Here is a 21471-nt window from a genome sequence, read left to right as displayed (position 1 = left end):
CTGCAAACTCCCCTCCCCTTTTGCTCCTCTTTATTCCCTATGGGAGAGACCATTCACTGTCTACATGTGGCCTTACTCCCAAGTCGACCCTTGTTCCTCAGCTGTTCCCTTCTCCTGGCAGCTCTGTGCATGCGCACACTGGGAACAGGCTCCAACTGTTCTTCTGCCTCACTGATGTCCGACTCTGAAGGCGGCTGATAACTGTTGGGCGGCCCTGGCCCCCTCTCTGCCTCTGACACAGAGTCCTCATGAGAGCCTTCCCCAGACTCCAGGACTGGCCCATGTTCCTCCCCAACCTCTTCATCGTCCGAGTCTGCTGCCAGCTCCACTGGCCGCTGGCAGGCCACAGCAGGTTATTAGTCATGATGGTGATGTATGATGCCCTTTTGGAGGCCACCTGCCAGCAGACTAATGGGCTTCTTTGTGCAGTTGTTTAGCTACTTTAAAAACAGCCTGCTGGATGAAATGGGCCAGAAGTCTGATCCAGCAGGGCACTTATTTATTTATGACACAAGCATTTGGCACCATACATTTGTGTAGTGTGGACACAGTTGCCACAAAACCCCAGGGAGGTTGGAAAGAGTTGTCTTACTAAAATGGAGAAATTTCTTGCAACCCCTGAACGCTTGGGGATAAAGCAAATGTTTTATCATGCCACCATCAAAATCTGGTGGACACTTTTTGGATTAGATCAGACAGATTGGGCTACGCTGGACAAATCTGTCTTTGAAGCAAGATTTCGTCCCCTTCTGCCTTTGGGAGATGTTCATCCAAGAGACTATTGTGGGTTTCTTGAGTGCTGTAAGCATTTTGGAAAACATAATTTGAAAGGGGTGATTTTTTTTTTAAAAGGGGGCTGTTTTTCTTTTGAATATTTTATTCCTTTGGCTGCTGTGTTTAAAGATTTTGAAAGAGATTTGTATTGTGAATCAAGAAGTCACCAAAGATAGCTCTTCCAGGAACTTGGTAGGGGACTTTTGACAAGCTGGCCCATGTGCAAATCATAGAAATAAGAGAGAGAGAGAAGGAGGGAGGGAGAACACTAATCTGATTCATACATGCCAAATAATTAGCTAAAGTAAACCAGAATTTATCAAATAAACTAGAAGGCAGTGTTTACACACAGTGGACTAAGCCAGAGGTTGTATTCAGCCAGTTCTGACAGGTTCTGGAGAACCGGTAGAGGAAATTTTGAGTAGTTTGGAGAATCGTCAAATAGGCTGGCCCCACCCCTGATGCCTCCCAACCTCCCAGCTGATCTTCTTTTGTTGCCCTAAACAGGAGAAAGGAGCTGGGAAGCAGGTTAGAGAGGTACGGAGGGAATGGGGATTTTGCAGTATCCTTCCCCTGCCACGCCCACCAAGCCACACCCACCAAGCCACGCCCACAGAATCGGTAGTAAAAAAAATTGAATCCCACCACTGGACTAAGCCAACAAAGTACAAACCACATTATTGGTAAACATGATGGGGAATCTATATCATTGGAAATGCTTCCCAGTTTGATCCGATGGTTAGGCTAGAAAATCCTGCCTTAGCCATAAAAGCTAAGCCAGCTGGGTGACTTTGGGCCAGTCATTTTCTCTCAGCCTAACTCACCTCACAGGGTGGTTGTTGTGAGGAAAATACAGGAAGTCCTTAACTTACAACCGTTCCTTTAATGACTGTTCAAAGTTACAACAGCAATAAAAGAAAGTGACTTATGACAGTTTTTCAGACTTACGGCCATTGCAGTATCCCTGTGGTCACGTGATCCAAATTCAGACCCTTGGCCACTGACTCATATTTATGACGGTTGCAGTGCAAAGTCAATGAGGAAGACAGATTCACTTCACAACCGTGGCACTTAGCAACAGAAATGTTGGGCTCAATTGTAGCTGTAAATTGAGGACTACTTGTAGGAGGAGGAAGGTGTGTCAGATATATTCACCACTTGAATTATTCTTTTTTTTCATGTTTTATTTATTTTATTTATATAACATTCAAATTCCATCGAACAGTGTGTGATCTGGGTACAGTTATTTTTGAAAAATCATAATCCACAGATTTATTATTGTATGCATCATCATAATATTAAAATACAATAATATAATGGCAATAATACTTAACATCTTCTTTAACAACTCTTCACATTAATATTTCCTCTTTTTATATCTCCTCCTTTCTGACTCCTGTTTCTATTGTCTAGCCAATGATAAAATACATCCCATATCAAAACATATTCAGTTTCTTTATCCTTAATAGTGAGTGTTAATCTACCCATTTCAGCGTATTCTAATATTTTCTTAATTACTTTCTCATCTAATGGAATCTCATTGTTTTTTTCATTGCTGTGCAAATACAATTATGGTTGCAATTAGTATATGTAAAACCAGACATATAGTCTTTTTATCACAGTTTTCCGGTATAATGCCCAACAAGAATACCTCTGATTCCAAGTCTATGTGTTGCTTTATCTTTTTTTCCAACCAAATATGTATTTTCGCCAAGTATTTTTTAGCTTTTGGGCATGTCCACCACATATGGTAGTATGAACCAGATGATAGATTACACTTCCAGCACTTAGCAGAATACATTTTTGCCAGTCTCCCCGATACAAAATGCCATCTATAAAACATTTAGAATAGAAGAATAGAATAGAATAGAATAGAATAGAATAACAGAGTTGGAAGGGACCTTGGAGGTCTTCTAGTCCAACCCCCTGCCTAGGCAGGAAACCCAATACCGTTCCAGACAAATGGCTATCCAACATCTTCTTAAAGACTTCCAGTGTTAGGGCATTCACAACTTCTGGAGGCAAGCTGTTCCACTGATTAATTGTTCTAACTGTCAGGAAATTTCTCCTCAGTTCTAGGTTGCTTCTCTCCTTGATTAGTTTCCACCCATTGCTTCTTGTTCTACCCTCAGGTGCTTTTATACAGATTTTCTTTGTATGCAGTTGACATAGCCATTTCTTGAATTATTCTTTATAATAATAAAAGCAGGATATAAGTAAATACTTTTTTGTTTTTAAAAATCATTTTAATGAGACAATCCCCTGCCCTTACAATGAATGACTGTCAGCCCAACCTCAATTTCCCAGAGAAGGATAGGTGTGTCATAGGCCTATGGCCGTGATGGTGAATCTATGGCACGCGTGCCACAGGTGACACGCAGAGCTCTCTCGGTGGGCACGCGAGCCATTGCCTCAGCTCAGCTCTACCATGCATGCGCGCACGCCTCCCGCCAGCCAGCTGATTTTTTGGGTCCCCGCTTTTGCTCCGAGGACGCTGCATGGAGGCCTACTAAGCCCAAATTGGGGCACGGGGGGAGGGCCGCACGCACAGATGCAGAGGGGTGGGGGGAACACAGGGGGAGCACATGCCCATTCGCGGAGGGCGGGGGAGGGAACGTGTGCATTGCATTATGGGTACAGGCACACGCAAACGCTTTCGGCACACGAGGACAAAATTTAGCCATCAGTGGCCTATGGGCTGCAGCAAGACCTCTGCATATGTGCCTTTCTCCTCTCATGGACATACAGGAAAAAATAGATCGAGGGTGAGAGTCAGCCAACTGTACAGCGTAAAAGTTTGCATTTCTCTCCTGGCTATCTGTAAATGCTGATCTATAAATACCCACCCGGGAGATTCCAGATTTTGCTTTGGCAGCAAAGCAGCAACAGAGCCAGGAAAATATTAGAGAGCAAAGCAGGAAGCCGTGGCAACAGGTGCAGAGCGACGAAAAGGAATGGTAAAAAGAGAACTTCCCAGCTATCCTGGCCCGGAGTTGCATTGGAGACTTGAGTGCAGTCCAATCCAAACTCTCTCTCATCGACACAGCTATGCCAGGGGATTTGGGACGACCCTCCCTCTCTCTTTCCAGCTGAGCCTCTTTCCAGAGACTAAAAAGAGAAGCAAGCAAAAGCTTCTTGGATGATACTCCCCAAAGCTCCAAAGCCTGGCAGATCAGGAAGTGGTGTCCCCCACCCACCCACCCCCAATCTGCTTAAAGGGTGCATTTGGGGAATGAACTGGGCTACCATCCTGACACTGCAGAAGACGTAAGTTTCATGCATTTGCTGGGTTTTAATGGAAGATAAACTGGTCCATCTCCAGGACCTGTTTCCCGTCTTAGGAAGACAAACATGGATCATTGAGAACTTCAGAAGCTCCTGGGTTACAGTTGGCTTGGTTTTTTTAACTAGCCTGCAAGAATGACCCGTTTCTTTAGGTGTCAAACCTCTTGATTTTGCTACCTAATTGCATGGATTTATTTAGCATACGGGGGGGGGGGGGGAATTCAGCCACATTGGCAGACAAATGGCAGCCCACTATATGCTCTTTATTGGGAAGTCCACTTATCAACTAGTGAAGTGGTCACCAACTGGTGGTCCGTGAGAAATTTTTGGTGGTCCGCAGAAAAAAAAGTTGCATTTTTTATATTGCACTCAATACTATTTATCTTTTTATTAAAAATCATATTAGTGGTCCGTGGGATTTAAAATTATGAATTTTGTGGTCCCTGAGGTCCGAAAAGTTGGTGAACCCTGATCTAGTGTATTTCTTAATGGCAAACATTGGGAGGAATAACCAGGGTTAGAATGAATTGTGGGCTCAAATGTTCTTAATCTCAATTTATTTATTTATTTGTTTATCAATTGCATTTGTTAATCAAATAAATTGATCAGTAACCGATCAATAATACTGATCAATGAGTGATCAAAGTCTGGCGTTAGTGATCAATGAGTGATCAAAGTCTGGCGTTAGATTTTATAAGACAGCAAATAGCTTTAGTAGACTTGATATTCAAGAGACAATATTTTTTATTCATACTGCCTCCATTTCACATTAAAGCAAAAGTGATTTTTTGGGTGGCTTTTATTTGTATTTGTATTCAATTAATAAAACCCCCTTTTTTTAAAAAAAGGGGGGGTTTTCAAATTTGTTTTTCTATGGCAAATGATACATAAGCAGTAAAAAAAATCAATTTAAAAAACAAGTCCTTGGTTTTTTTTTAAAAAAAGTGGGTTTTATTAATTGAATACAGAACAATGTATACATATGGAGGACCTGTTTAAAATCTTGTGACCTTCAGTAGATTATTATAGAAATAAAAAAAAATACACGGCACCACAATATTATGATAGTGAAACCATTGGCAAATATTATTGTTAAATTATGGAAACATGATATAACTTGATGCAAATAACGTAAATTTTGTATTTAATGGACATTTGGATCATGTAACAGAGCCTCCTCCTCCTCCTCCTCCTCCTCCTCCAATGCTCTATTCAACGGAGGTTTTATTCCATGTGTCTCATGATTTAGAGATGAAATAGCTGTAGCCAAAAATGATTTCCCAATGTTAACGCAGATTTACTTTCAAGTCAAGCCAAGCTCTCCCTCCACTAAAGGCTGATAGCGCTGAATAGGTAATCAGAACAGGTTAAATAGAGAATGCATGAGAAGTTCCATTGTTCTTCTGCTTTGCAAATGGGACTCCAAGTTGACTCACACAACTTACCAGATCAGCCAGGCTTTCCAACAGGATTGCAGGGTCCTTGCAATCTTCTCTAATCGTTCTGAAAATCCAGCCAGAGAGCCCAAAGAATCTGAGATTTCATTCTGGTATTGTTCCAGGTCCCTGCAGCAGAGAGCAGCGGTGGCTAGACTTTCCCTGCTCTCATTTGCATGCAAATCCTTGATATAACTGCTGCTGTGACCTCCCCAGCAGGCCTGTTCCGGAACTCAAAGCGATAGAAGTCGTCTAATGGACAAAAACATCGTGAAAATGGTAGGAAGAGAGTGGGAAAATGTACCGTACTTTTCAGAGTCTAAGACGCACCGGAGTGAAAGACGCACGGAAATTTTGAGGAGGCAAATTTAAAAAAAAGTTTTTTGCACTCTGCAGACCTCCCAAAACGGCCCGTTTTTCTAAAAAAACGGGTCTGGTTTTTTGTCAAAAAAAAAGTGCACGCATAGCCTTTAGGAGGCTTATAGAGTGTTCAGGGGGGGGGGGAAACTAGCAAAAAACGGCCTGTTTTTCGCTCATTTTTGGCCTCCCCAGCCCCCAGGATCACTCTGAAAGCCTCCTAAAGGCTATGCACGGCCATTTTTGCAAAGGGGGAAGAGGTTTCAGGAGGCCAAAAATGCTGTATTCAGTGTATTAGACGCACCCAGATTTTCACCCTCTATTTTGAGGGGGAAAGGTGCATCTTATACGCCGAAAAATATGGTAAATCCCGATGCCTGTTGCATTGCATTGGATTAGAAATTGGATTGTGTATCCGTACATTTGTGGGTGTTGGTAGGGAGGGCTGGTCTCAATGGCCAGCCTAGTGGCTGTTTTCAATTCCATAATTCTGTGATAAATGGAGGATGGTCTACACCTGGAATACCGCATCCAGTTTGGTCACAATTTTATAAAAAAAGATCTTGAGGTATTGGAAAAAGAGCAACTAAGATGTTTGCTCTATTGGAAAAAGAGCAACTAAGATGCCTGGAGATTAAAACATATGAAGGACGGTAGCAGGAATTGGGTATGTCCAGTCTAAAGAAAAGAAGGACTAGGAGTGACATGATAGCAGCATTCCAGTATTTGAGAGTCTGCCATAAAGAAGAGGAGGGTCAAATGATTCACCAAAGCACCAGAAGGCAAGACGAGAGATAATGGATGGAAAGAAATCCACCAGAGAAGCAACCTGGAATTAAGGAGACACTTCCTGACAGCGAGGACAATTAACCAGTGGAAAAGCTTGCCTTCAGAAATTGTGGGTTCCACAATAGGTGCTGGATGTTCCCGACTCTAGGGGGCGGTGCTCATCTCCGTTTCAAAGCCAAAGAGCCAGCGCTGTTCGAAAACATCTCCGTGGTCATGTGGCCGGCATGACTAAATGCCAAAGGCGCACGGAACGCTGTTACCTTCCCACCAGAGATGGTCCCTATTTTTCTACTTGCATTTTTAACATGCTTTCGAAGTGCTAGGTTGGCAGAAGATGGAACAAGTAACGGGAGCTCACTCCGTTACGCAGCACTAGGGATTCGAACTGACCTTTCTGATTGACAAGCTCAGCATCTTAGCCACTGAGCCACCACGTTCCTTTTTATGTCATTATGTTTGGACAAAAGGCCTTGGAAGCCTGCAATAAAAGAGGCTCAGAAGTTGTGCATAGCCCTGAAATCTAGGCTGATCACTCCTGGTGATCCCTTTCATCTAGTCATTTAAGTGTGTAGCTATCCTTTAGAAGAGGCTGGGAGCTGCAGGTGCGTGTGCGTGTCTTTTCTTGCTCCTGGTAAGTGTCAACGTACAACTGACGGGGTTGAACTCCTTCTGCCCTTAGGTGTAAAACCTTCTCATCCTGAACAGATGCAGGAACTCTTCTCCTTCAAAGGGTGTGCCATGGAGGATCCCTCTTTGACCTCTGGTGAAGGTGAGTTGCAAACAAGTCCTGCTTAGCCTTGGATTAACCAACCCTTGAGGTAGATGGCAGAGCTCTGGCTACATTAGGAAGGAAAGGAGTCTCGGTGGATTTTACGCCGCTAGTTGTTGTTGACTATAGGGGGCGGTGCTCATCTCCGTTTCAAGGTCGTGACCCAGGCGAACCCACAGCAGCCCATCCCGGTGCCACACACAGACAATCTTAGAGGGACAAGATAAACATAATTAGCAAGTTCACCGTGTATCTGAGAATCGTCTTAAATTACCTTCACATTAATCTCATTGCAGAAGGGGCTTCTTGTTATATTCTGAACTATACATCCTTGTAAAACTAAGCAACCAGCCTTTGGATGTCTCCTCCAAGTGATCCTCCACTTACAACCAGAATTGTATCCAGAGTTTCCATTGTTAAGCAAGGCAGTTGTTAAGTGAGTCATGCAGTTGTTAAATGAATCATGGTTTTCTCATTGACTTTGCTTAGTATGACCCCAAGGTGGCGTATAACCATTGTAAATACGCACCAGATGTCAAGCAACCAAATGTTTATCAGGTGAGAGCAAGGATGCTACGTTGGTCACATTTTTCAGTGCTGTAACTTTGAAGATTCACTAAAAGGATGGTTGCGATTGGAAAACTACCTGTAGTAACGTAGTGATCCCCACTTCCACCTTTTTGCAGACGGCTACTATCCGGTGAAGAAAGGAGAGACCTTCAATGGAAGATACCACGTGGTCCAAAATCTGGGCTACGGGTACTTCTCAACAGTTTGGCTTTGCCAGGATGCTGGGTGAGTAAACAAAACGACCAGATCTTAATTAACTTTTTGATAATAACCCATAAAGAAAGTGATAAGCATGCATGCCGCTATTAAAGAAGGGTTATAGACTTGACGGAATCATTTTTATGGCAAGGAAAATAGTTTTAATTCCAATGTGGGTGTAAGAGAAGATTGGCGTTCGAAATCCTGAAGTGGTGGTGCCAGTTCCTTTGTGAACCTTACAGAGAAAGGACAGAGGTGTACACCCAGGGCTCTCTTAACGTATGGGCTTGATGGGCAATTGCCCGTGGGCCCCTATGAGCATAGGGGCCCCCATACTAATCCCCCATACTAATCTGTGTATGTTAACCCTCCAATGCACCTTGTATCATATAAATACAGCAACATGTTTATTACATTTTATGGCATTTTTAAATTAATACTAACATGAAAATATATACTTAATTTTATCGACCATTTACATTTTTGTTCCTGTGAGTAGTTGCCGTAGGGGCCCCAGTACACTGCTTTGACAAGGGGCCCGTAATGCTGTCAAGATGCCCCTGTGTATACACATCCCCTCTTATTTTCCTATTACAAGAGTGTATGGGTTTCTTAGAAGACAGCGGCATCTGCTCTCCTGCCCTTAGAAAGATTATATTAAATTTACCTTCCTCAATTTAGTAATCTTCATGCTGACTAGAGAATTCTGGGACCCTAACACTTCTGGGAGACACCTGTTGGAGAAGCAATAGCAATAGCACTTAGACTTATATACCACTTTGCAGTGCTTTATAGCACTCTCTAAGCGGTTTGCAGAGTCAGCATATTGCCCCCAACAATCTGGGTTTTACCAACCTCGGAAGGATGGAGAGTCAACCTTGAGCCAGTAAGAATTGAACTGCTGGCAATCGGTAGAATTAGCCTGCAATACTGCGTTCTAACCAGAGGTGGTATTCAGCAGATTCTGACCAGATCTGGAGAACAGATAGCGGAAATTTTGAGTATTTGGAGAACCGGTAAATACCACCTCTGACCGCCCCCGTCCCCATCTATTCTCTGCCTCCCGAGTCCCAGCTGATCGGGAGGAAATGGGGATTTTACAGTATCCTTCCCCTGCCACGCCTACCAAGCCATGCCCACCAAGCCACGCCCACAGAACCAGTAGTAAAAAAAATTGAATCCCACTATTGGTTCTAACCATTGAGCCTCCATGGTTCTGTGCCATCATGACTCACTGAGAATTACTCAGGTTGGCTGACAAATCATTCACTTTTTAAATTAGTGTTTATTAAAGTTTAGAACTAAGAACAATGTAAAAGAGTAAAAGGAAAAAAGTGCAAGGAAAAATATTGAAAAGAAAGAAAAAATATACACAGTAGAGAAACAAGAAGATAGATATACATGAATTCCCCCTTCATCTTGACAAGTAAAAACCATTTCAGTAACTTAGCACTTTCTCTGATACTACTGAAAATAGAATGAAAAGTCTCTTCTTCCTTTATCTCAGCTTGTGTCTATAAACAAATCTTTAAACGCTTGTAATTTGTCAGCAAAAAAATCCATTAAGAGTTACCAGAAACAACATATATAATTTAACTTCAATCAAATAAATTAACTTTGTACTTTTTCCTTTGCTTTTAATTATCATCATCTCCAATCTCTTTAAATAGTGTCCCAGAACTTGATTTCTTTTCATTGTTCTTTAAAACTTTAACACTTGTTTGTAAATCCAAAATAGTTACCCGAGTCATTTTTTTGTGATATGTTATTTGCACATCCCTTTTAATTATTAAGTCACCAGCTAGTTTTATTTGTAAATCCAGTGTGACATTGTTTTCCATCTCATTATAATAACCTGTCATTTTAAAATCCACATTTGAATCAACCTCAGTCTCTGTCTTATCCAGTAAAACCAGTTCCTCTTCTATAATTCCTTTTGAATCAAGTTTTATGACAGCAGACAATCTTAAAAATAATTTCTGAGTGCGTAGTTCCCAAATATCTTTGAATTCTTCCAAAGTTACATTGCTCAGGTCAGTATTAGTCGGTCTTTTCTCTTTTATTTATAATCTTTGCTTCTGTTTCTCTCCAACATCCAACCTTCAAAATCCCATTTTATGGTGTGTGTGTTTTTGATCAACAGAATTTTTCCACAGGAAGAATTCTTGTCATTATTTTTAAACTCTTATTTCAAAACAATCTGGCCCCTTAGCCTGTTTTAAACATTCCAAAAGAAACATTCTAACCATACTTTGGCTGTTTATTCCAAACTAAGATTTTTTTTTAAGTCTGTAAACTTGCATAAAACTTCTTTTGCCAAAGATTGAAGGAAACTCACTTGGTGTGAAGAAACACACTTTTCTGAAAATCATTCATTCATTCATATTATACACACACACAAACACAAACACGTATATCCTCATCTGTTAACAAGCCATTCTCAGAAGTTATTAAGAAAGAAATAGGTAAACCCAGAGTCTTTTGAGAGGGTTTGGGCAAAAATGGCACCAATTCAGCTCCTACAGCTATAAACTCATATGATCTCTGAGGAGGAGCTAATGTATGGAGCGCTTGTGAGCGATCTCTAATATTCTCCTTGTCTGGGGAGGAATTCTGAGGAACTGGTCCATTTGCTGGCTCCTTGTTCCACCATGGTCATAAGCTGTGCTCTCAGCAAAGTCATCTTCAGTTCACCATGGCTTTCCTGGAAATCAGCAGACAAATAATTCATGAGAAGCACACATCAAAGATGCTTCCAGATAGACCTTTTTATTATGCAATTGTTCTGTCTCACTCAGTAACTGTGTGGATTGGCCAGGCAATGTTGTTTTTTGTTAGCAACTGTCAGGTACAAGAACCAAGGAAGACACATAGAATTACTTCAGAGGAGTTTCCTTTATTATTCCTCACCTACAGACAGAATCTTGCCCAACTAAAGCAACTATTTGCATCACTATACATATTATTATGAGAATTCCTACGGAGGAACCTTCTTAATTCTCTTTCTCCCAATCAAACTCTCTAAGCTTTGCTGTCTTTTTGCCCTCTGGAATGCAGCCATTCCTTCCTACATTCCATCACCGTAATAGATGTCTTCCTATTTCTTCAACCATCCTTTTTTTGCCTTCATCTCAAAACAATCCACCTAGCAGGAAAGGATGAAATAATTGCACATCTGGTTGAAAGTGCTTTATGCTCTTCATTTGAAGCAACCTTAACCCAACATTGGAACCTGAGAACCAGAGGAAAGTCTGAAGAACTTGGCAATGCCTTTCTTAAACTGGCTGGAAGAGTGACTTACCGTATTTTTGGAGTATAAGACGCACCTTTTTTCCTCAAAAAAGAGGCTGAAAATCTGGGTGCGTCTTATATACTTAATACAGCACTTTTTGCCTCCGAAACCCCACCCCCTTCCCCAAAATGGCCGTGCATAGTTTGTAGGAGGCTTTCAGAGAGCTCCTGAGGGCTGAGAAGGGCAGATAGGAGCAAAAAATGGGCCATTTTTTCCTCAATTTCCCCCCCCCCACCGCCCCCAGGAGCACTCTATAAGCTCCCTAAAGGCTATCTGTGCCCTTTTTTGACAAAAAACGGGCCCATTTTCGCAAAAAATGGGCCGTTTTTTGGAGGTTTGCAGGGTGCAAAAACTTTTTTTTTTAAATATCTGCCTCTTTAAAACCTTGGTGCGTCTTATACTCCGGTGCGTCTTATACTCTGAAAAATATGGTAGATATAATAGTAGGTAAGAATGACCTTGGAAAACAAAAAGGGAAGGGGTGCAGTCAGATAAGAGACAGCATAGCCCACAGCTGCATAATGGGCAAAGAAAGAAATTCAGAAGGATACCCCCTGCCCAGGTTCTCAAGCAGGAGATTTGTTCTTTCAGATGTGCAAGATTCTATTAATGTAGCCTCCTACGGGAGTGGGCTACAAACATTCAAACATTTAGCCCAGTTGCTGGGTTGGTGAGGCCATGATGGGCTTAGCCTAGTTGGCCTCCTGCACCACGGCAGGGGCGGGGGGCTTTTTGCCCTCCCTGGGTTCCAGAAACTTTCCTTGAGTCTCCGGGAGGGCAAGAACGGCCTCCCTACAATTCAGAGGCCCATTTCCGGCCTTCCCAAACTTCCGGTAGGCCTGTTTTTCACCCTCCCTGAGCCTCCATGTGCACCCTGCACTTACCTGCATCCAAAACGGGTCACCTGGGGATTCCTGGGAGGGATGGGGCAGGGTGGGTGGAGCCAGCCAGGAGTGAGATTTGGGGGTTCCCCAAACTGCACAGAATCCTAGCTAGAGGTTCTCCAAAACCCCTGCAAACCCCCAGCAGCCCACCCCTGGCCTTATCATAAAATAGAATTAACTCATCTGATTGTGTTTCCTGTCTGGTTTACAGGGAGTTACAGGGAATACATTCGTATCAGGCTACAAGGGGAAATGGAATTCTAGGCTTTGCTTTCCCAGAACAGCTCAGTCCTTTAAAATTAGAGGGTCAGTGCTGGTCTGGCATTTTCCTCTGGATTCAGTGCTGGGGAAGGTTTAGGGAACCAGATATTAGTGGGCGGTGAAATCTTGGGAGCAGCAGAGGAAGTACAGACCTGAGAGACTTTCCCTTTTTGCAACAGGCATCCTTAATAGATACCTCCCTCTCCATGGTGAGATGTTTATCTTGCTGTAAGAAAAAAGCAGGCTGAGCTGGAAGGACAGAGTTAAGCATGTCATCAGTTTGGAATCCTTGTGTTGCCACAAGAGACCCAAGTCCAGCCCTCCATGGATTCCATTGACCCTAACCTAGTGCCAATTTAGCTTTGACCCAATTTTTTGTGTAAAGGTAGAAATAATGAACTCTTCTGCCTTTTGAATTCAATTAAGGCACCTGATTATTTGCCTCTGACCTGCCTAGCACGTATTCCCCTCCCCCATATCTATTTCCTACTCTGTGTTTGGCTAGGAGATATCTGTCCTCTTTGTATTGTACCTTACCAGCTACAACACCTATCCACTTCAATATTCAATTATTTCAAGGAAACCATCACGTCCCAATTTACCTTTAAAGGTTGCCCCTTGAAAGCAGGTTTCATCAATGGATTTCCATAGCTAGATAATACAATACAATAATAATACAATAGTAGAGTTGGAAGGGACCTTGGAGGTCTTCTAGTCCAACCCCCTGCCTAGGCAGGAAACCCTATACCGTTTCAGACAGATGGCTATCCAACATCTTCTTAGAGACTTCCAGTGTTGGGGCATTCACAACTTCTGGAGGCAAGCTGTTCCACTGATTAATTGTTCTAACTGTCAGGAAAATTTCTCCTCAGTTCTAAGTTGCTTCTCTCCTTGATTAGTTTCCACCCATTGCTTCTCGTTCTACCCTCAGGTGCCTTGGAAAATAGTTTGACTCCCTCTTCTTTGTGGCAACCCCTGAGATATTGGAACACTGCTATCATGTCTCCCCTAGTCCTTCTTTCTCTTAAGCTAGACATACCTAGTTCCTGCAACCGTTCTTCATATGTTTTAGTCTCCAGTCCCCTAATCATCTTTGTTGCTCTTCTCTGCACTCTTTATAGAGTCTCCACATCTTTTCTACATCGTGGCGACCAGAACTGAATGCAGTATTCCAAGTGTGGCCTTACCAAGGCATTATAAAGTGGTATTAACACTTCACGTGATCTTGATTCTATCCCTCTGTTGATGCAGCCTAGGACTGGGTTGGCTTTGAGGAAATGTAAGCTGGTGTCCAAAACAGCAGCCAGTGGCATTCAAAGCAACCCAAAGCCAAGAAAAAAGATCTTTTATTCTGTTCTCGTTTTAAGCAATGACTTTTATTTCAGGAAAAAGAGGTGTGTGGCTGTGAAGGTACCTAAAGGAGGGGAGAATTTTGCTGAGGCAGCCCTGGATGAAGTCATGCTCCTTCGCTATGTAAGTATCAATGAATAACAGAATAATAGAGTTGGAAGGGACCTTGGAGGTCTTCTAGTCCAACCCCTTGCTCATGCTGTTTTTCATTCCAGACAGATGATTGTCCAATTTCTTCTCAAAAGCTTCCAGTGATGGAGCACCCAACCTCTGAAGGCATGCCCATCCACTGGTTAATTGTTCTTAGTGTTAGGAAATATCTCCCTCGTTCTAGGTTTTAGTTGCCATCCATTGTTTCCTGTCTTACCATTTGATCCTTTGGAAAATAGGTTGACATCCCTCCCTCTGCTTTGTGTCAATTCTCAAATATTGGAACACTGTTATCATGTCATCCCCTAGTCTTTCTTTTCACTAGAGTAAGGTAAAAGTAGATGTTCTCTCGCACATATGTGCTAGTCATTCCCAACTCTAGAGGGCGGCGTTCGTCTCCGTTTCAAAGCCGAAGAGCCAGCGCTGTCCAAAGACGTCTCCGTGGTCATGTGGCCAGCATGACTCAATGCCGAATGCGCACGGAACGCTGTTACCTTCCCACCAAAGGTGGTCCCTATTTTTCTACTTGCATTTTTTACGTGCTTTCAAACTGCTAGGTTGGCAGAAGCTGAGACAAGTAACGGGAGCTAGCTCCGTTACGCGCCACTAGGGATTGGAACTGCTGAGCTGCCGACCTTCTGATCAACAAGCTCAGCATCTTAGCCACTGAGCCACCAGGTCCCATTTCACTAGAGTAGACGTATCCAATCCCTGCAACCGTTCTTCAGGATGAATCAGGATGAACCCAATCTGGTTTCCCCTCTCGAGAATCTATAAAGTGGCGTTTCTCAACCTTGGCAGCTTGAAGAGGGGTGGACTTCAACTCCCAGAATTCCCCAGCCAAGCCATGCCTGGGAGTTGAAGTCCACCCCTCTTCAAGCTGACAAGGTTGAGAAACACAGCTATAAAGAATGGGGGAAACCTCTGGCCCACAAAGTCTATTTTGGCCTATCAGGGTGGCCCATCTGGCCTGCAGAATCTCCTCCTTACCCTTTGCATGTTTAACTACCCCGGAGGGATACCGCAGAGGAGCACAGGTGAAGTCATCAGGAGGATTGTTGAACAGCAAAAGGTGGAAGATGCCTATCCCAATGTTCCTGCTAGTTCATCCCGCCTTGATTCACACGGCTTGTCGAGACAGGCATTTATTCTTCTCCAGTGGAGGCCTATAGAACATCGGAGGCCAGCCAGATATTTCTAATTTACAGCAATTTCAGCCAGTGTGCCTTAAGTGGTAGCTCGGATGGATGGAAAAGACAGGCCCACCTTTTCGGTGCTCCATAAAGAACAAGCTGGATTGCTCCACACTGCCTGCTGGTGTATATAAATCTAGATTCCAATTATCCCTAAACTGCAGAACTAGGAAAGTTCAAGGCACTCTTAAAAAATGAGTGATTTGCATAAATTCTGTACAATTATACGGCTGGCAGGAGTCATTCGGTCCAACCTTTTGTTCAGTGAAGGAATTTAAATTAAAGCATCCCTAACAGATGGCTATCTAGCCTCTGCTGGAACACATCCAGAAGAGTAAAATCCACCACCTCTCGGGTACTTACTTTCCCTGCTAAGCTGCTCTTACATTCCCAGAAGCCTTTCTTAACCCTCAATCAAATCTCTCTTCCTGTAAGCTAAGCCTGCAGCAGCTCCCTGCTTTGCATTCTAGGATGACAAAGAGAAAAGATGGTAGCTTTCTTCTTCTTTTTCTTCTTCCTCTTTCGGCAGGTGAATAGCAAAAGGAGGAAAGACCGAGGCAGCGATTACATCATCCACCTTTTGGATGATTTCAAAATGATCGGAGAAAATGGTTTCCATATCCTTTGGTTGATAACACAGGGCGTCAGGGTTCCAAGTAACACCCCTAATGAAAGAAGACTCAGAGGCTTGAGTTTCTTCAAAGTTCCATTTCATTAGAGATGCCATATTGGCACATCTGGGAAAACCCGAATCTGAAAGGTTCCAGGTTTTCTCCACCCAAAAGAAAGCCCAAGTCCCTGCCCCCAGCACCCACATGTCCATCACATGGTCCAATCAGGCACCATCCAAAACTGGAGATACCTCCCAGTCACACCATCACAGCTGCAGGGCAAGGTGTCCTTGACTCTCTGAGAAAGGCATTTTATTTAGACTATATTTCACCCATACTCCATATAATCCCTCCTCCCATTTTCCCACAGCAGAAAATGTGGCAGGCCGGAAGGCCCAATGTAAAAGGTGGCTTCCAGGTTTGACACGGACCACGAGGCCACCAAGCCAGACTTGCATTTTCTGAATGCCTCTATCCTCCTCCAACCGAGTGCCCTCCAGATATGATGGACTACAACACTCCTTATCTGATGGGAACTGTTGATAGGAATTGTAGTTCCATACATCTGGAAAATCCTAAATTGGGAGAGCTAACATTGACAAGGCTAATGATGGGGATGGATTAGATAGATAGGTGGATGGATGGATAGATGGATGGATAGATGGATGGAAAGAAGATGATAGATAGATAGATAGATAGATAGATAGATAGATAGATAGATAGATAGATAGATAGATAGGCAGGCAGGCAGGCAGGCAGGCAGTGTTTCCCTGAAAATAAGACAGGGTCTTATTTTCTTTTGACCCCTGAAATAAGCGCTTGGCCTTATTTTCGGGGAGGTCTTATTATTTTTTCTGAGGTGCAGGAGGCGGCGAGCGTGGTCACTTCATGACTGCTGCTATGTTGCAATATTTTCAGGGAGGGCTTATTTTCAGGGGAGGGCTTATTTTAGCACATGCGCTCAAAAGCCTGATTGGACTTATTATCTGGGGAGGTCTTATTTTGGGGGAAACAGGATGGATAGATAGATGGATGGATGGATGGATGGATGGATGGATGGATGGATAGATGATAAGATAAGATAAGATAAGATAAGATAAGATAGATGACAGACAGACAGAGATAGATAGAGATAGATGGTAGATAGATAGATGATAGATAGATAGATAGATAGATAGATAGATAGATAGATAGATAGATGATAGATAGATAGATAGATAGATAGATAGATAGATAGATAGATAGATAGATAGATAGATAGATGATAGATGTTTATTTATTACAATTTTATAGCCACCCATCTCAGTCAACGATTCCGGACAGCTTACTATTCAAAAATAAATATATTACATTTAAAAAGACTAAAAACATTTTAAAACCAAAAATATTAAAAACATCCTAATTAAATAGACATAGGAGCAAAATATTTAATTACCAATAGGGTCAGGAAATGGGGCCCTTAATACATTCAGCAACCCCAATCACGGAAACATAGCCAGACTTTTAGAGTCCTACCAAAGGTTAACAGGGTTGGGGTCATTCTAAATCTCCAAAGGGAAGACGTTCCTTAGTGCAGGGGCCACTGCAGAAAAAGGCCATCTTCTGGGACCAGCCTGGCCAATCAATAAACTGAAGGGAGGAATTAAAATATCACTTGATTTAAAAAAAACAACAACTATTCAGTGAAAGGGGTTGTGTGTGGTTTGCACAGATTCATTAGGGAGACGGCATCTGCTCTCCGACTTCATTTGCAAAAATAAGATTCCTAAGGAAAGAGAGCAGAAGTGAGGATGGAGAAGGTGGTGGGAAAGCAAGCTCTTTCTTGGAACGCTTCCCCAGATGAAAACAGTTCTTGGGAGAAGAGCCTGCTGATCAGGTGACAGCTTGGAAAAAGCTCAAAACGGCTGATCCCATCAGAGAGGTGATGAAATCGCACTGCAGCTGTTCTCCTACCTCTGTGTGGCAGCCTGACAGAAGAGCAATTTCTCTCTCAGGGCAGACAGTGTGAGGGAAGAGCCGCATCAAAACGTGGCCTGTCCTTGACAGGGAACTTTGGCTAAATATGGTTTCTCTGTCTGTTCCCTCCTGTCAGTGATTATGTAGCTTTGGCTGAAAAACTGCAGACAGGCATGGGAGATCTTTTAACTTTCATTAAAGAATTTACTTGTGTTGTTTAACAACATTTCAACCTGCTGCAATCCCAAAGTGGGGTGGCCTAGGATAGTGGTATTTATATACAGTGGGTTTCAGTAGGCAAGAACCAGACCAGCATTGCTGCAACAGTATTTATTTACTTGAAAATGGAACTGAAGAACTGCAGGCAAATGCCTGTGATTTATACTCTGGGATCACAAGGCCTTAACCAATCATAGAACTAGAAAAAGTCCACCCAAATATAAATGTTCTAATTTTCCCTCTAAAACAGTTGGGGTCATCTAAAGGTTAGTTTCACTTTAGCACAGTTAACAGTTGGGGTCATCTATAGGTTAGTTTCACTTTACCACAGTTAACAGTTGGGGTCATCTATAGGTTAGTTTCACTTTAGCACAGTTAACAGTTGGGGTCATCTATAGGTTAGTTTCACTTTAGCACAGTTAACAGTTGGGGTCATCTATAGGTTAGTTTCACTTTAGCACAGTTAACAGTTGGGGTCATCTATAGGTTAGTTTCACTTTAGCACAGTTAACAGTTGGGGTCATCTATAGGTTAGTTTCACTTTAGCACAGTTAACAGTTGGGGTCATCTATAGGTTAGTTTCACTTTACCACAGTTAACAGTTGGGGTCATCTATAGGTTAGTTTCACTTTACCACAGTTAACAGTTGGGGTCATCTATAGGTTAGTTTCACTTTACCACAGTTAACAGTTGGGGTCATCTATAGGTTAGTTTCACTTTAGCACAGTTAACAGTTGGGGTCATCTATAGGTTAGCTTCACTTTAGCACAGTTAATAGGACTATATACATTCAATACATAAGTAGTAGAAGAAATCAAGATTACATACAGAAGAGCCAAAACATTACAATGGTCAATATAATCAATGATTCCTGCAATGAGCACCCACCCATTCATGGGAACAGATTTTAACAGAATAACAGAGTTGGAAGGGACCTCGGAGGTTTCCTAGTCCAACTAGAAGACCTCCGAGGTCCCTTCCAACTCTGTTATTCTCAGGCAGGAAACCCTGTACCATTTCAGACACTTGGTTGTCCAATCTCTTCTTAAAAACCTCCAGTGATGGAGCATTCACGACTTAGAGCTGGACTTCGGCCTCAGTGAGAACTAGATTCAAAGAGGTTGGACAACCATTTGTCTGAAATGGGACTGTAGGGTTTGAGCCATGGTGGCACAGTGGTTGGAATGCTTTTACTGCAGGCTACTTCTGCTGACTACCAGCTGCCGGCAGTTCGATCCTGATTGGTTCAAGGTTGACTCAGCCTTCCATCCTTCTGAGGTGGGTAAATGAGGACCCAGATTTTTGAGGGCAATAGGCTGACTCTGTAAACTGCTTAGAGGGGTCTGTAAATCACTGTGAAGCAGTATATAAGTCTAAGTGCTACTGTTTCCTGATTGAGCTAGAAGACCTCCAAGGTTGCCCCCAATTCTATTATTCTGTTAAATTCTTATTCTACCACAAACTGTCCTCATTTGATGACTGCTGGCAAAGTGCTGTTGCCCACCTCATTTGTGAGTATAAAAGGCAGGAGGTCATCCTGATTGCTGCCCTGAAGTCTATGCAGAGGGGTGGGGTGGGGGAAATAAAATAATCTAAAATTCCTAGATAATGATATCTTGTTGTTGTTATCCACATCTCACAGAAATAAAGGCCCCATTTGTTTAGAGGGTTAGAGAAAGAACTGACCACAGACAATGTCTTTTTGTAGCCTCAATTGTTGAGAGCCAGAAAATGTAGTTTTGCAAACGTGTAAATAAATAAACCCAAAAGTCTTGTCTGGAGCAAGACTGATAGCCTTGGGTTTGCCCTTGACTGTCTCAGCTGACATTTTAGGGGGTACTCCATGCTAAAAAGTCCCCCTCCCATCTCCATGCCTCCCCACTCCCCCTTTTAGAGCAAGTTCAGCATTAGAGGAACCTTCTCAGTTAGTGGATCCCTGACTTGGCCCCACATGTGTGCTTAGTGATGGAGCTGCTGGGACCTTCGCTCCAGACTCTGCTGAGCTTCCGAGGCTCCCAAGGCCTCCCTCTGCCCTTTGTCAAGAAGGCCATGCGCCAGGTGAGTAGAGCTTCACCCGAGAGCTGAAGAACAAAAAGGTGCAGCGGTTGGGGGAGGGCGCGCCAAGATCTGCGGAGTGGCAGAGGTGGCATGGTGATTCAAGCATCACCCCCTCCTTTGCGGGCATGTACACAATAGGTAGGGCTTCAGTCACAATACTACAACTCGCATCTTGCAGATGTTGACACCAGTGCTGGGTTCCGGATCCCGTCGCAACTGGTACGCTGCGACGGGGCCAGGCATCCGCCATGAGCATGCGCGCTATACACGCATGCGCACCACCGCCCTGCTACGTTCCAACTGCTCAGCAGAGCGTCATGCAGGCGCTGTATGCTGCGTGCACAAATAGCCCAGTAGAGTCAAATGTAGGCAAGGAGGGCGGGTGGGCAGGCCCTCCGCAGGACCGTACCGGAACGGTACCTGCTGCTCCTGATACCACTGGTTGACACAAACACATAAACGGCAGACAGTGATTTCCATTTTATGGATTCTAGGCTGGTGCTATAACCCGGAGCAGAGACAGTACATTAAATTTCTGGGGATCTTATTGCCCAGAGGGGCTAGCCGGATGCCTATTCTCCTGCTTTCTCCCTGTGGAATGGAAACACCTTCTAGTACAGAAGTCCCCAATCCCTGGTCCATGGATCACTACCGGTCCACAGCCTGTTGAAAACCAGGCCATGAAAGTGGCAGGCAAGCACAGAGAGCTCCATTTGCACATGTGCGGGATTGGGTTGTAAACCTGGGATGGCGAACCTATGGCACGCATGCCACAGGTGGCACTCAGAGCCATTTGTCAGGAGGCCCTCCGAAGGCTTCAGGAGCTTCCCTGAAGCCTCTGGATTACAAAAAACCAGCCCTAGAGGCAAACTGGAAGTTCGGGAATGGACTTCCGGTTTGCTCGTAGGGTCCTTTTTAGTCCTCTGGAGGCTTTAGGGAAGCCTCCTGGAGGTCCCTGAAGCCTCTGGAGGGCCTCTGGGAAGAGGGCTGTTTTCACCCTCCCCAGGCTCCTATAAAGCCTCTGGAGTCTGGAGAGGATGAAAAAAGCATGCAAAAAATGGGGGGGGGGGTGCCTCATGTGCGCATGCGCACTGGAGGGGTCGCATGTTGCATTATGAGTGCGGCACGCCCGCACACAACCCCCTGCACTCCCCCCCTTATGGCACCCGAGCCAAAAAAGGTTTGCCATCGCTGACCTCCACCCCAAGTGACTTCCACCCCTGACTGCCACATCTACTGCTGGCTGCAAAGGTTGGGGACCGTGTTGTAGTAGATTCCCAACTGATGACAAGGTATCAAGGTATGAGCCGTGGTGGCGC

At 43.6% G+C, this 21471-nt stretch overlaps 1 protein-coding gene across 1 annotated transcript in view; it reads left to right on the top strand.

Annotated features, from left to right (window-relative positions):
• Positions 1-3851: 3851 nt before the first annotated feature.
• Positions 3852-21471, top strand: part of LOC309384200 (SRSF protein kinase 3-like) — a 29196-nt gene continuing 11576 nt past the window's right edge. Inside the window, exons 1-6 of the mRNA XM_081937428.1 lie at positions 3852-4041; positions 7321-7410; positions 8097-8205; positions 14001-14088; positions 15838-15927; positions 20048-20152. Of these exons, the coding sequence (XP_081793554.1) occupies positions 7347-7410; positions 8097-8205; positions 14001-14088; positions 15838-15927; positions 20048-20152 (456 nt within the window). The 5' untranslated portion in view covers positions 3852-4041; positions 7321-7346. The remainder of the gene's footprint in view (positions 4042-7320; positions 7411-8096; positions 8206-14000; positions 14089-15837; positions 15928-20047; positions 20153-21471) is intronic.

This window comes from Natrix helvetica (genome assembly GCF_964273705.1).
Source record: "Natrix helvetica genome assembly, chromosome: 1".
Taxonomy (NCBI): domain Eukaryota; kingdom Metazoa; phylum Chordata; class Lepidosauria; order Squamata; family Natricidae; genus Natrix; species Natrix helvetica.
The sequence above is the reverse complement of the archived record's forward strand: the minus strand, read 5'-3'. Positions and strand labels throughout refer to the sequence as shown.